Source organism: Drosophila persimilis, unplaced genomic scaffold (assembly GCF_003286085.1).
Source record: "Drosophila persimilis strain 14011-0111.01,24,50 unplaced genomic scaffold, DperRS2 tig00000735-arrow-arrow-pilon, whole genome shotgun sequence".
NCBI lineage: Eukaryota > Metazoa > Arthropoda > Insecta > Diptera > Drosophilidae > Drosophila > Drosophila persimilis.
This window is the reverse complement of record NW_020825346.1, coordinates 99337-115198: the sequence shown is the minus strand read 5'-3', so window position 1 is coordinate 115198 and position 15862 is coordinate 99337. Positions and strand designations below refer to the sequence as shown.

The window sequence follows — 15862 nt, the reverse complement described above, 5'->3', positions numbered from 1 at the left end:
GAGAGAGAAAGAGGACGGAAAAGAGAGATTAAGATAGGGATAGAGGGGGACGACCAGAGGAATGGAAAGTGGCAAGGGAGGGGAAGCAAAGGGAAGGAGCCAAAGCCAGAGAGTAAAAGTATGAATAAAATCCTGACTGACATTTACACTCACACAGATAGATACACAACATAGTTGTACGTGTGTGCATATGGCATACGGCCCTCCCACACACAGGTGCATAAAGAGGCCAAAGAGTAAAATAAATACACAAACACACACACAGTAATACAGTAATACACCTTGGCCAAATTGTTTGTTGACATTCGCAAAGAACGAACTCTGACCGACTTTACCTGATGCCGGCCATTTGAACTCTCTATCTGTGTCCCCCTCTCTACCTCTCTCTCTCTCTCTCTCTCTCTCTCTCTATCGCTTTGAGTGGCTGCCACATGCCACTTCTGACACTAGGCTGAGGCACTTACTGCCCGCAATGCATCGCCATGTTTCGATTGGCCAACTTAAGCATTAGCTGGCAATACTCGTAGCACTAGCATTCCTCGTACATCTCTCTATGCATACTCGTATATCAAATATTCCCTGTGTATCGCGTTGTAATCAAATGGCACTGGATCACGAAAATCATCAAAGCTTTAGCTATACATTTCTATACTGTAGTATAATGGGACTCGGGCATATGATGTTTTTAGATTCATAGGATTATAGCCCACAGATGATATATTTACGAACATCTGATCCCACCGGAAAGAGCCACACGATATAATCGTATGTACATTGTAAAGGGAAAATGCGATTCCGATTCCATGTTTATGTATTCGTTCCCCTTTTGCCTCCTTTTGCCGGACATCTGCCAGAGAGCAGTTTCGACTGTACCGAATACGAGTACATTCCGTATCCATGAGAGCAGAAAAGCAGGGAGGCGAATCGAAGGAAGAAGTGGAGGCAGCGGCAGAGGCCGAGGGAGAAAATTGTATTTTGACAAACAATTTGTACGAGAATGCACTTTGCCCATCGCTCCTTCTAGCCATAACTATCCCCCATACCCATGCCCATACCCATGCCCATCTCTCCCTCTCTTCCCGTCCATATGTTAACCCCTGACAGACCAAAGAGTGGGTGTAGCGACTGCCTGTCGTGCACTTACACGCTTAATTAAATGCCACGGCACGGCGCCAAATACTCAGGCATGTAGCACAGGCAACAGCAATCCTTGCCATACTCGTGCCTGTGCCTCTGCCTGTGCCTCTGCCTGACTAAGGGTCTGGCTGTGGGTCCGCTTCTGGGCCCCGGAAAATTGCCAGCAGCAACCGCAGCAACAATTGCACATTGTCAGCAACATCAGCGATAAAGGACAACCAGAGACGGGGAGTGCAGGGTGCAGGTTGCAGGTTGCAGGTTGCAGGGAGACAGGAGAGGAGGCACGAAGCACGAGGATGGGCACACTGCCAGCTGGGGGGCGGAACTGTTCGTTTTTATATGGGAATGTAATACAATTCCAATTACAAGTGTAAACATAAGTATATTGCCAGCCCATCTCTATCTCGTATCTCTGGGCCGGGACATGGACCCGGACATGGAAATGGAAATGGATATGGACTTCGTTGGCCAGGTTGGGATCATGCTGGACTGGTGGTGCTGGCAACGACCACTTTGAGTGCGGAGCGCAGTGATTTGAAGCTTAACCACCTCTTGGCCAGGCCGTACGATAGCCCGATACCCCGACACCCCGACACCCCGTGTGGCTGTGGCTGTGCTGTGTCTGGGCTCTTGGCCAAATATCGTTAGTGGGGCATACGGCAATTGCAATTGCAATTGAAATCGAGAAGGAGAAAACCAAAACGAAAACGGTAACAAAAACGAAAACAAATTCCCCGAACCGCTCGCAGGCCATCCATTATGCACCGCCATTGAATATTCAATCGGAGGCGAAGGCATCTGGAAATTGATTCGAGTCCGAAAAGTAATTAAAGACCAGGCCACTGGAGTGCTTTAAGATCGAATTGGCTGAATAATGGAGCAGCGATTTTAACTGCATAACATAAATGCGGAACCTTCAATATCTATCGCTATCCTCCCCCAAATCGATCGCTGATTTATCACATATGTATATATATATCGTGCCTAATGTCGTGCATCCCTTTCTGTTTAAACTCTTTTGCAGGTCTTTGCCCAAATTGAGCAGTCAAGACGAAGAAGGGGGGGCTGGTCATGGCTTTGGTGGCGGACCGCAACACTTTGAACCCATTCCTCACGATCATGATTTCTGCGAGAGAGTCGTTATAAATGTGAGTAGAGTCCAGCCATAAAGCAGTAACAACCATTCACCATTCATCCCATTCGAATATCGATTAACCTCTTGCGTCTTGCATCTTATGTACATCCTCACATCAAATACTTATAGGTAAGCGGGCTGAGGTTTGAGACACAACTACGTACGCTTAACCAATTCCCGGACACGCTGCTCGGGGATCCGGCTCGGAGATTACGGTACTTTGACCCGCTTAGAAATGAATATTTTTTTGACCGTAGTCGACCGAGCTTCGATGCGATTTTATACTATTATCAGAGTGGTAAGCATTCGATCCGTTTTCCTGCCTATCCCGTCTATTTCTTCTATGGAACATTCTGCTAATCTCTCTCTCTCTCTCTCTCTCTCTCTCTCTCCTTCTATCTCTCTATCTCCCTCTTCCTGCCTATCTATCCAACTGTTGATCTATCTATCTCTCGGTCTGTCTGTCTCGTCTACCCCACACCGAACCCCGCACCGAACAATCCTTTCACACAATCCCTGCCTTTATCCTATATCCTATATACTCGTACTACCATCCACAGGTGGCCGACTACGGAGACCGGTCAATGTCCCTTTAGACGTATTTAGTGAAGAAATAAAATTTTATGAATTAGGTGATCAAGCAATTAATAAATTCAGGTAAGCCAAAGTCCCAAGCCACAAGAAAACTGCACCCCCAACCCCAAAAATACTAATCCAAAACGAAAATCGAAACCAGCAAGATAGAAATCAGATTGGTGGCACGGCAACTTAATTGAATCAGTGTAATGAGGCATGCAACACGGCAACCAGAACAGAGTGGGGCAACATCAACCACCGCAAAAGGCACGGGGACAAGACAGTCATTTGTCCTACACAATGTAGATATAGTCATAGATATAGAGACGGAAATCGAATCCCAATCTATTCTTCAAGATTGTGCCAAAACCAATAGAGACAATAGACAAAGTAGCAAAAGAATTATCAAACCCGAACAAAACCAAAGCCAACGGCAAGATGAATATTAATCCCCTGACCACGAGCCTACAATTTCATGGATACGGCATGCGGGCAATGTGGCCGGGACCGCGGAGGCGAGGCCAAAAGGCAACCGAGGACGATTAGCCAGCAAATGGAGGACCCATAGACAGAAGGATAAACTTCAATTTAAGCTCTACTTTCAAGCCAATTTTTCTCAATTTAATGCCAATGCCTCGAAGCTTAGCGGAGATACAAAGTTTGTGCCTTTTTGCCAAGCCAGTCGAGAGTTCAGTTCAGTCAGCATCTTTTGCCTTTTAAGCTTGTTTTCTGTTGCGTTTCGATTGGCCTGTTTCCTGCTGCCAAATCCCAAAGAATGCCAAACAAAAATTATAAACGATTGCCACACCAAAACCTAAAAAAAAACACACTCATACACTTACAGTACAGTAGAACAGAGGGAGAAAGTAACTGAATGCCGACTAATGGGGGGGATGATCACATGTCTTTATCTTTTTTGCAGAGAGGATGAAGGCTTTATTAAAGAGGAAGAAAGACCATTACCGGATAATGAGAAACAAAGAAAAGTCTGGCTGCTCTTCGAGTATCCAGAGAGTTCACAAGCCGCCAGAGTTGTAGCCATAATTAGTGTATTTGTTATATTGCTATCAATTGTTATATTTTGTCTAGAAACATTACCCGAATTTAAGCATTACAAGGTGCGTACTCCGTCTACATATGTACATCTGAGCGATCTACTGATCTCCCGATCCACTATCCCCATGCACACGCCCTTTATATCACTCTCTGTGTCTCTCTCTCTCCCACTAGGTGTTCAATACAACAACAAATGGCACAAAAATCGAGGAAGACGAGGTGCCTGACATCACAGATCCTTTCTTCCTTATAGAAACGTTATGTATTATTTGGTTTACATTTGAACTAACTGTCAGGTAGGCGAAACCACTTCCGCAACTCAAATCAACTCCACTCCACTCCATACTCGTACTCGTATTCGTACTCGTACTCGTATGCATATGTACTATAGCATAAGCTAAGCGAACGAAAGAGATATAGAAGTACTAGTAGCACTAGAATACCGATATCTCTCTCTCTCTCTCTGTATCTCTAACTATCCCTATCTCTATCTATACATACATATATTTAACTAGATCTCGCTTATGTATATATACGAATATTGATTGAATTTTGTTTTCTTTCTTCTGTTTACTTCTCTTATACGTATACGCATTCGTTCATTAATGGTTTCCACATTTATGATTTTGATGCCCTCAAACTATCCATCTCTCTCTTACGTCTCCTATTCTCTCTCTTTCTTTCTCCTCTCTCTCGCTGTCGCTGTCGCTCTCTGTGTGTGAATCTTTAAACCAAACCAATCGCTGGTCGTTGTATCGATTATTGTGTGTGTTCAGGTTCCTCGCATGTCCGAACAAATTAAATTTCTGCAGGGATGTCATGAATGTTATCGACATAATCGCCATCATTCCGTACTTTATAACACTAGCGACTGTCGTTGCCGAAGAGGAGGATACGTTAAATCTTCCAAAAGCGCCAGTCAGTCCACAGGTATGAGATTCTGTTTGCCCAATACTCTCTTCTCTTCACTCACCTACACACACCGACACACTACACACTGCACATACACATACACATACATATATATCAAGCACACACGCAGACATACAGTATTTTAGTGTTGCCATCATCGTTTATGAGTTGCCTGACATACTCAAGGGTTGCCTGCCCCCGCCCTTGAGCCCACAACAAAGTCATCCCTTATTTTTCTCTAACATATCGCAACACCGATCGATTACACTGCTTTCACACCACACACTTATCGGTAACATTCTGTGAGGTTATGTTCATTGTTGTGTATCCCCCCATCACCGTATCCCCAATACAATACTAACACAGACGACACTTATACAAAGAACCACGTACCACACACACATCGATCTATGTAAATGATTATCCAACCATCCGTATACACACTCACACACACACATCCAACCCACCACACACATACACACACACACACAGAAACACCTACTATACGTACATATATACTCGTATATGTGTTCATATGAATGTATGCCACCTACTATAAATATATATATATATATATTTCGATAAAATTTTTAGGACAAGTCATCGAATCAGGCTATGTCCTTGGCAATATTACGAGTGATACGATTAGTTCGAGTATTTCGAATATTTAAGTTATCTAGGCATTCGAAGGGTTTACAAATATTAGGACGAACTCTGAAAGCCTCAATGCGGGAATTAGGTTTACTTATATTTTTCTTATTTATAGGTAAGTTCCAAACAGCAAAAACGAAAAAAAAAAAAAAAAAAAAAAAAACCAAAAAAAAACAAAACAAAAAAAATCAAAACTTTGTTATCGATTTACAAGAATTATTCAAACTGCAAAAAAAAAAAAAAAAAAAAATACTGCAAAACGACTGCGACCATCCAACATAGCACAGACAGACTCCACCCCCGCGCCCACTTTCTCTTTAAATGTATATTTCCCTACCGCCCCCACCTCGCTCTCTCTTTGTCTATCAATCTCACTGTCTCTCTGTCTTATTGTCCCCATACACACATACTCGTACATCTATCCAAAAGTTCTGAGAATCGATAATTAAAACAACCACAAAAGATACATATACATATAGTCTATCTCCACGAGAGATCTATCTGCGACGCGAGCGTAAGCCAGCACATTTATGTTAACTGCTCATCACGATCCCCCAAAACCACAATGCCACAATACCCCCACCAACACTTACCGCTAACCCTTACAACACCACATCGGCCAAAGAAATACCTAGGAAAAAACAGCAATAACTCAGACAAACAACAGCAAAAACAAAACACAAAAAAATATATTGAATATAATACTGTGTTGCTTTTTAAGAACTTATCATTTCCGATATTTGATTTGCCACCAACACAAAACTAAACTCTCGATTAGAAAATACGATTAGTAGAACCAGAACGTAAGACTAAGGTATCTTTCCGCCTGGGCAGCAGGCCAAGCAATTAGATAGGCATACTTTCAATCCCATTTCCTCCCTAGCAACCCCTTCGTCCCCAACTCCTACTCTGAACCCACCGAATCACCCCAGACCCCAGACCCCAGACCCAGAACCTTCCCCCACAACGAACACACATAAAAGATTCTCAACGATAGAGATTAAACATAAAACATCAAGCTAAACTAAAGTAATACTAAAGTAAAGTAAACTAGACTTACTATATATAGTCGCACACACTCATACACACACACACAGATAAAAACACTCACAGATACACACATGAATACACAGAGACACGAGCTACAACAAACTAGAGGAAGCGAAGAGCAGCCTAGAGGCCCGTAGAGCCCGTGTATAGCTCACCCATTACGTATCTCTAACTTATTTATTGTCGTCTTAAAACTAGAACTAAGTACATACCTAGGTCAACTACAAGTGATACTTAGCCATCTCTTTTATCCCAGCCAGACCAGCTCAATGCTCCTCCCCTTGCACACACACGCGCGCTTGAAGATATCCGGACGTACATATGTACATGCGAGTATCTCCCCGTATGTCCATGGGATATGTTCCAAACTCTGAAAACTGCAGATGAAGATCTTAGCGAATGTGTGCGTGTGTGTGCATCGAGTAACTATCGTTCAAGTTGAATATGTTCTTGAGTTGAGTTCCCGATTTTTTAGTTTTCGTTCTGTATTTGAATTTTAGTTTTATTTTGTGGCTCTAGCGATAACCAGCAGCAATGTCAATGTACTCGAATTTTAGTCTATTACTCCTGATATACTCTGACAAAGTGCGAAAGGCAAATGTAGTGCGCAATGAAGTCGAAATCGAAATAGATACTGAACGGAACGTATAGCCGCTCGATCGAATCATTTCGCTGTGCCCACAATGCCGCGCTCAAGTCGTTGGCAATTTTAAGGACCTCACGTAATTTGCAAGCAGATGGAAGTTGACTGCTTCCCGTCTACACCTTTCTATGGCTGTGTATAACTTTCTTTCTTCAACCTAAACCTTTCCTCTCTTCTCCTTTCCTTAAAACTTCCCTTTCCCTTTCAACTTCTGCCTGCATCTTCAGCTCTCCTTTACTTCGGTTGCCTGTTAAACTGCGTTGAAAATACCTTAAAATTGGCATACTTCTTGGCGTTCAAGCTGTCCAACCCAACGAAGAGTAGAGTGTTTATCAAGGTCATTGATCGTTGACGGATCACTCAAACAAATAGAAACGAAGAGAAGATGATAAGAAAACCATCTCTATCGAATAAATTATATATATTTTGTATTGTTGTTCATGTTCGCTGTCCACCAATAAAAGTTGTTTGTAATTCGTAAATCGTAAATCGTAAACCGTAAACCGTAATCAGTAATCCGTAATCCGTAAACCGTAAACCGTACTCATCATCAACGTTGTCGTTTCGATGTCCATGTCCACAGACTGTGCCGTGGTTGACTTCTTTTGCTTTTAGTTGATAGTCTCTAGCTTCTAGTTGATAGTTCCTAATTTCTATTTGGTAATTTCCATAGTTTATAGTTTGTTGTTGTATCTGTTGAGCGATTAACGTATTAACTAACCATAACTAAGTATCAGACGAGTATGTCTAATCTCTAGTGTACTATATCTAAACCGACATATGCATAAACATATCAATACCAATAAATCTATCGTTGTCTATACGAACTATGAACATATACATATGTATGTATATATATATATATATATGTATGTATATACAATATATAATGTATCAACCAATTCAATTGAGTTCTTTGTTTCTGTTTCTGTTTTTCGTTGTCTGTCATCTGTTATCTATTTTCTGTTCCGTTCCGTTATGTCTCTATGGGCGAAGGTCCATCTCTAATACAGCCACCTATACGCTGTAGTTAATCGATAACCGGGCCACAATCTGTGATACATAGGAACTGATTATACATATGTACTATACTCTTAATATCCGCAAATATACAGATATTTCCTATAGACATTATTGTTCAATGGTTGCTTTCAATTATTTATGTACCTTCAGTTCTCGTATCATTTGTCTTGCCGTAGTTTAGTCTAAACATACTTATACTTACATATATATGCATATAATCGTGCATCGATCTATAGATATATATATATACACATATATACGTATATGATCAATTACTACCGATATGCCAATAAACTAATTATGAATATTGTATTGTACAGAGTACTTAGCTAGCTCCATGTATCCATTTAACTCTAATCAAACCAAGCCAACTCTCAAACCTAATATATAAATACTACAAACATAGATAATCTTCTGTAAAGATAGTTGCCACCGATCAAGTAGCATTACTAACCACACTCACACACACACACACACACATACACCCTGTATCTCTCTCTCTCTTTATCTCTATCTCAAACACACATACACACACACAATATGTTTGTGGCCTAAAAGTAGGCTATGAGCAGTTCTACCCACTGACACTTCGGTCATTGCCGAAGTTGTGAGCTTTTTCTTTCGATTTTTGTGATATTTTGCAAACATTATATGTTACATTCACACATACACCCACACCCACAGCCATACAGTTACACAAACATACTAATAATACTTACTAATACAGAAATGCCATGCCAAGAACTATCCTAAATCGTTTATTCTACACAAAAACAGAAATGAAATGAAATAAAATAAAATTCCAGTTGCAGTTATTTCTTCATACCTTTTTGTTCCACCTTATCGAATATATAGTTTTCTTTTAATGCACCAGATTTCAATTCAAAAATAACAACAAAAAATAATCATTTACTAACCTATAGCATAGTCTTATGTATATCTTGTAGTTGTTTTAAAAAGAAAATAAACGAATTCCTTGAAAAAGGAGAAAGCACAGGCCACACACTAAATACAAATAATACAATATCTGTGACGGCAATGGTCAGACCCATCCTCCTGTGAGGCCCTCCCTTTCCCAACAGATTCCCAAGCAGAAACGCACAAACTCTAACGATTGTATACTAACGATTGATTAATGATTGATCTCTATTTGACTCGCCCTGAATGAATTGATTGATCGCAGGCGTGGTCCTGTTTTCGTCGGCGGTCTATTTCGCGGAGGCTGGCAGCGACAATTCGTTTTTCAAGTCCATACCGGACGGCTTCTGGTGGGCTGTGGTGACCATGACTACGGTGGGATATGGTGATATGAGGTACAGCCTATGTTTAAACTCCACACGTTCCAATCCAATCCATAATTGTGCTGCTCTGCCATTGCCATGGGCACGTGGTGTGTGCTTACTCACAAGCTACTCTCGATATAAACCTGCTCCTAATCGTTCTCTATCTACTATACATATGTACTCTCTCTCTCTCTCTATCTCTCTCTCTCTCTGTCTATCTCTTTAATCTGTTTGTCTGAGTGTTTGTAATGCAAGTCTGTCTCTAAACCTGCTATCAATCTTTTTTCTCTCATTCTGAAGCTGTATATGTCTTAATGTTTTGCTTTTGTCACCAAATGTACATACTATATATTGTATGGAAGGGCGTCCAAGGACCCACAAAATCGAGTACTCCGATTTGAGGGGCTCTATTACCAAGGCGCTCCACTGTTCTCTCACCCAGCGCTGTACAGTTGTTCCTCTGTATATTGATCGATGTGATTAAGCCCTTCTTAGATGTTGTACTGTGTGATCGCTCGCTTTTATCCTATTCCACTCCACATAGCCCTCCACTCTGTACATAAATCTTCAATACATATATGCATATACGTCCCGTCCCTCATTTTCATTTCATTTCACATCTCAGTTCCGTTCATTCCTTTATGTTTTTTTCCGATCCCATCCCTACCAAATGTTTGGCATGGTGTCTGTCAAACTCTTTCATTCAGTTTTTCGTTCTTCACTCGTCTTTAGTCTTTCGTATTTTACCATGTGTGTTTCTCCCCTCACCACCAGCCAACAATGGAAGAGTCTGAATTAATTTGTATGCCAATTTGGTCCATTGTCTGTCCTGTCGGCATTTCTTCTACCACAAATACTCCTGTATATCACCATATTTCGGGGCCCCCATTGCATTCCAGTGAGAACAATGAGAAGCTCACCAGAACACGCTTCGTAGCTTTGAATTTCTGCTTGGGAATTCCGTCGGATTGGGGATTGCAGTAAATCGCAAATCCTCAATGGATTGTTCACTGGTCCCAACTGGAAAACACTCTTTTTGTTAACCGAAGACAAAACTGCGAAACAGCGAAACCAAAGCAGAGCCAGGGCTACCCACTTGTCTTGCGGCCGCAGCCGAAGAAGCCCTGGCCGTAGACAACAAGAAACATAAAGAATGTAACACAAATGAGCCTCACACCAAAAAAGAAAATAAGAAACAGAAAAGCACACCGAACTCGGACGAGCTTCTGACGGAAGAGACCCCTGACTACTACCCACAACGGACACACTCGAAAATCTCTAAAAAAAAAAAAAAAACTCTTTGGTTAAATGTTTATTTTCAAAAAAAAAATAAAAAAAAATGCAAAAAAAACATAGCAAACAAAAATAAGTATATAATACCAATGCAAAGCAATATTTCTCCCATCAATTTTTTTAGGCGTCGTACTCTTCTCATCGGCGGTTTATTTTGCGGAAGCTGGAAGCGAAAATTCCTTCTTCAAGTCCATACCCGATGCATTTTGGTGGGCGGTCGTCACCATGACCACCGTTGGATATGGTGACATGACGTATGCAAATCTATACAATTCTAACTCTTATGATTACCTTTACGATAACTCCAGTTATGATTATAATTTTGATATCGCTTTAGTTTTCCGTTTCCGTTTCGTGTTGTTCCCGTTCCCGTTCCAGTTCCAATTCCAGTTCCCTTTAACGTTCCTTTCGTTCCTGCCAGGGGCGTGTCGCCGCTCTGGCGGTGTTCCGCCTCCCACTGCCGCTGTTTCTGCCTCTGTATTCTGTACTAATTTTCGCCTACCACTGTTTCGTTATTTATGATTAACCCCGATCCCGATCTCTAACCCCCCGAGCCTAAGCCTAAGTCCTACCCACAACCACTAACTACTGCCAGTTTGATATACGAAAAATACCGAATACGTATTGAGATTAACTGTATATTGCTAACCCCTATATGGTTTTGTAATTCCCGATTATAATACGCAAAAAACCCTAACCTAACTGTTGCTATCTCTTACTTTGACTCGCTGAGCTGTTTGTTTGTATTCTGTATTTGTATTTGTCTATGACAAGTTCTATTTGCCTTTGTATTTGTATTTGTATTTGTCTCTGTATTTGTATTCGTCTTTGTCTTTGTCTAACCAATTGCGTTCCATTCCGATCTGTTTCGTTTCGTTTCATATTTTTCCTTTTGCTCATTTGCGTTCCTGTCTCAATTCCCATTTAGTTTCAATTTTAGTTGATCATTAGTTTCACTTGCGGGGCTCTTTTTGTCCCTCTCCCTCTATCTGTCTCTCTCATATTAATCGATTATATTAAAGCCCTCCGTTACGATCATGGTCGAAGCGGTTGCCATTTGGCCGCCGCCTTCCCATGAAGCTATTCTGTTCTTAATTTGCCTTTATGTTAATTATTTTATTATCACAAATATTAGTGTAACCGTTGTGTCGTTGTTTAGTTTTCACCTAAGAAAAACCAAAAGAAAATATTGATAAATGTATGAAAATACTAAAGAACATACTGAAAAATATACCAAATTTAATCCCATAAGCTCTAAGCTCTCCTCACTCACTGAGCATTGTACAGTGAAGAGTACAGTGCATTCCCATCCATCCATTCTCATCATCATCATCGAAACTAAACACTGGCGTTCCTCGATTGGGGGCACGCACACACACACACACAGACAGCCGCCAGATGGCTGTAAGGATAACGGTAACTTCATTTACTGCTGGAAAACAGTTAATCGAGTTTTGTTCACACCAACACCACCGACAAATAAAAAGTTTATACAGAAAAGGAACAGAAGGAGTACAGTAGGAGGGAAAGACGAGCATGCTGCATGGACCCAATATGTGCCACGTACACCAATACACACAAATATACAGACACATTCTCACGCCCATTCACACACACATACACACACACACACACATACCAACTCAAACACACTCAGACACACAGATACAAAAGTTATTTAGCTTTAGCTGCTGACAAAAAAAAAGCCCAAAAGCCCAAGCCGCCTGCCAAATCGAATTACTCGAACTGCCAATGATCCCATCTCCCTCTCCATGGCCTCCCGAACCATGGCCATCCATCCCGCATTCCCATCCCCATCGATTCCTGTGAGTAGTCTGTCAGAAAGGAAAAGTTTCTGTTACACACGCACCAACTTTAGTTCCACCTCTCTGTCGACGGTTTATGTCTGTCTAACTTCCACCGCCACCGCCACAACCACCTCCACCTCCACCCCCACCCGCAGGCACCTGAGTTTCTCGATCGCACTTGTGCAATAATTATATCTATATAAGCACACAAACACACACACCTCTAGCACTAACACTACCAAAGCTACAGCTACAGCTACAGCAACAACAAGAACAGCTCAGTTGCTGCTTTAACTTCAAACAGCAAAAAACCAATATCCAATCCAATGCGCTACTCCACTCCACGTTCCACGTTCCAAGTTCTAAGTGTTGTGCCATTTTTCGAGTACTTTTTTGGTTTGATCGTTCTCTAGAATAATGCCTACTTACTCGTATATCCTGTATAAACATACCTACCGTACCGTACTACCCATATATCTATATATTTGCCCAAATTTGAATCTCTCTATATCTCCCCATATACCTACCTCATATACGTATACTATATATTTATACAAATATCCATATCTATACCTATACCTATATCTATATAATGCGTAATGCTGTATGATTTTGCAATTGCAAATAGTATGACAAAAAAAAAAGCAAAAAAAAAAGAAACCAAAATAATACCAGCGCAAAATGAATATTAAGAACAAACGAGAGTTTTACTTTACATTTCTTATATATTTGTATTTTCATTTTATTTATATCGTTCGTTCGTTAACATCGCTCGCTTCCATCCAAACAAACAAAATACCAAATTCAAAAATAAAAAAATACAACAACCAACTCCAAATTCTCAATTCAAATCAAATCAAATATAAATCAAAAAACCCAAAAATTAAAAAAAAAAAAATTGCCTAATAACGAACAAAAATATTGCACAAAAATCTCACAACAAAATACCAAATATCAACGATAAAAATCGATAACAACAACGAAATGCAACCCCAAAACGACCGAAACCAAAATATATTATGTATATATGCATTCAACTTGTATCGTTTATCGTTTGACATACGATAACTGCAATCGATCGAATTCGAAATTGATATTGATATTGAAACCGAAACTGAAAATTGATATTGAAACTGAAAATTGATTTTGAAACTGAATTCATGAAATACAGACCCGTCGGCGTTTGGGGCAAGATTGTGGGATCACTGTGTGCCATTGCTGGTGTGCTGACAATCGCACTGCCGGTGCCGGTTATCGTCAGTAATTTCAATTACTTCTATCACCGCGAAACGGACCAGGAGGAGATGCAGAGCCAGAACTTTAATCATGTCACTAGTTGTCCATATTTGCCAGGTACACTAGGTAAGTTCACCCCTCTGTGTGTGCACTCTCTCTGTGTGTGTCTCTCTGTTGTACTCGTAGCCTTGGGCTCGTGCCCATGGCCGTGCTCGTACTCGTTACTCGCTAATCGTTTGCGCATATACCACATGTCCGAAGGGATAACCCACCCCGCCCCCAACCCTCCCCACCAACAACCTACCAACCAACCACAACCCCACATACTACTCAAGTAGAGCAACCAACAAACAACAAAAAGAATGTGTAGAAAGAAACAAGAATTAGAAGCCCCGTGCCGAATAAAAATAGAAACATTTACGAAGAAAGAAACGAATTGTGGGTGGCAGCCCTGCCCTGCCCCTGCCCTGCCGCTTAGGCGCCAGCGATGGCCGGACAGGCTGCCGACTGTCGGCTGTCGGCTGCGTTTGCGACCCAGTGCCCAGTGCTCAGTGAACGCAGGCGGCAACCCTGTCCATGGCAGAGGCAGCGGCTGAGGCAACCCTACAACCAACGTGTGCACGTACTGTGTGTTTTGTGTGTAAGGCAAGAACTACAACAAAAAACATTATTGTAATTGATGCATTACAACTGTATGTGTGATCTCCTCTTTCTCTCTTCTCTCTCTCTTCTTTTTGTTTCTCTCTTTATTCCGTCCAACAATTGTATGGAAAATTTGAATATCGAAACGTGATCTCCAAACAAATCCAAATCCAAACCAAACCATACCATACCATGCCATACCGATCCGAAACTTCCCGAACTGCTCCGCTCCGCTCCCGAATGCCGTGATCTCTTGTCCCACCATCCCGCCATCCCACCATCCCACCAACCAACTCACCACGCCTGCAAACGAAACCAATCACCACAACCCACGACACCCTCCTTCTCCCACAAACACACACACACACACACACACACCACACACACAACCTTGTATGCCACCGCGTGCCGAAAACTGCGTGACAACACACTAAACAATTGACTACAAACTACCAAGTAGGTCAACACATGAAGAAATCGTCGTTGTCCGAGTCCTCATCGGATATGATGGATTTGGATGATGGTGTCGAGTCGACGCCGGGATTAACTGACACACATCCTGGACGTAGTGCAGCTCAGTTTATGGGTGACCAGCAGCAGCAGCAACAGCAGCAGCCAGCATCATCGACTTCGATGTCGATGTCGCTCGATAAGCAGCTCCAGCATCCCCTGCAGCAGCACCCACTGCAGCACCCACTACAGCAGCAGCCGTACCAGCCGCAGCCGCAACAGCAGCAGCATCAGCAGAACGGCTTCAAGCAGCAGTCCACAATAAGCACGAGCGCGGCGGCAACAACGAGTAGCGCCAGCGCCAGCGGCAGTGGCAGCGGCGCCACCACCCTCACCATGAGGCACAATAATGCCCTGGCCGTTAGTATCGAGACCGATGTTTGACTACTGGGTAAGTGTTGGTTAACTCGCTTTCGCACACTCCTCTCACTCTCTATCTGTCTCCCTCCCTCGCTCGCTCGATCGCTGCCCCTCTCTCTCTCACACTCATCCCAGCTCCATTCCCCTGTTCCCGGCCCCATCACTATCTCCCACCTTCCATCTCCCTCACTCCCTCTCTCTCTTACTCTCCAGAGAGAGAGAGAGACTAAGAAGAGCCCCAACTAAATCACTTCCACTTCTCCTTCCTTTTGCACCTCTAAACAGTAGAACCTAACTAAGATAAAGTGTTGCAAAACGCCAAAAACAAATTCTAAAACGGATTGTGCGCACTGCCACAGATTCCAGAGACAAGAGACTAGATACTGGTGATTCCATACAGTGGCAGTGCGGACAACCAATCAAATGAATTGAACTGAATTGAATTCCGATTTGATTAGAACATAACTTTTTCTCTCTTTTCTCTCCACGTGGCGCGCCCTCCCACCTACGCGATATATACTCGTATGTCTATATTTTTACCTATTTA

General features: G+C 42.1%; 1 protein-coding gene across 4 annotated transcripts in view; it reads left to right on the top strand.

Annotated features, from left to right (window-relative positions):
• LOC6599299 (potassium voltage-gated channel protein Shaker) overlaps positions 1–15499 on the top strand; it is a 105601-nt gene extending 90102 nt beyond the window's left edge. For 2 of the 4 annotated variants that reach the window (XM_026992457.1, XM_026992458.1), the window contains exons 2-11: positions 2162–2285; positions 2402–2570; positions 2833–2929; positions 3771–3966; positions 4079–4200; positions 4681–4834; positions 5411–5582; positions 10884–11013; positions 13739–13929; positions 14906–15499. In XM_026992457.1, the coding sequence (XP_026848258.1) occupies positions 2162–2285; positions 2402–2570; positions 2833–2929; positions 3771–3966; positions 4079–4200; positions 4681–4834; positions 5411–5582; positions 10884–11013; positions 13739–13929; positions 14906–15339 (1789 nt within the window). In that variant the 3' untranslated portion in view covers positions 15340–15499. Of the gene's footprint in view, positions 1–2161; positions 2286–2401; positions 2571–2832; positions 2930–3770; positions 3967–4078; positions 4201–4680; positions 4835–5410; positions 5583–9366; positions 9497–10883; positions 11014–13738; positions 13930–14902 lie in introns of all 4 variants that reach the window. The other 2 variants (XM_026992456.1, XM_026992455.1) reach the window with 2 other exon arrangements.
• Positions 15500–15862: the final 363 nt, after the last annotated feature.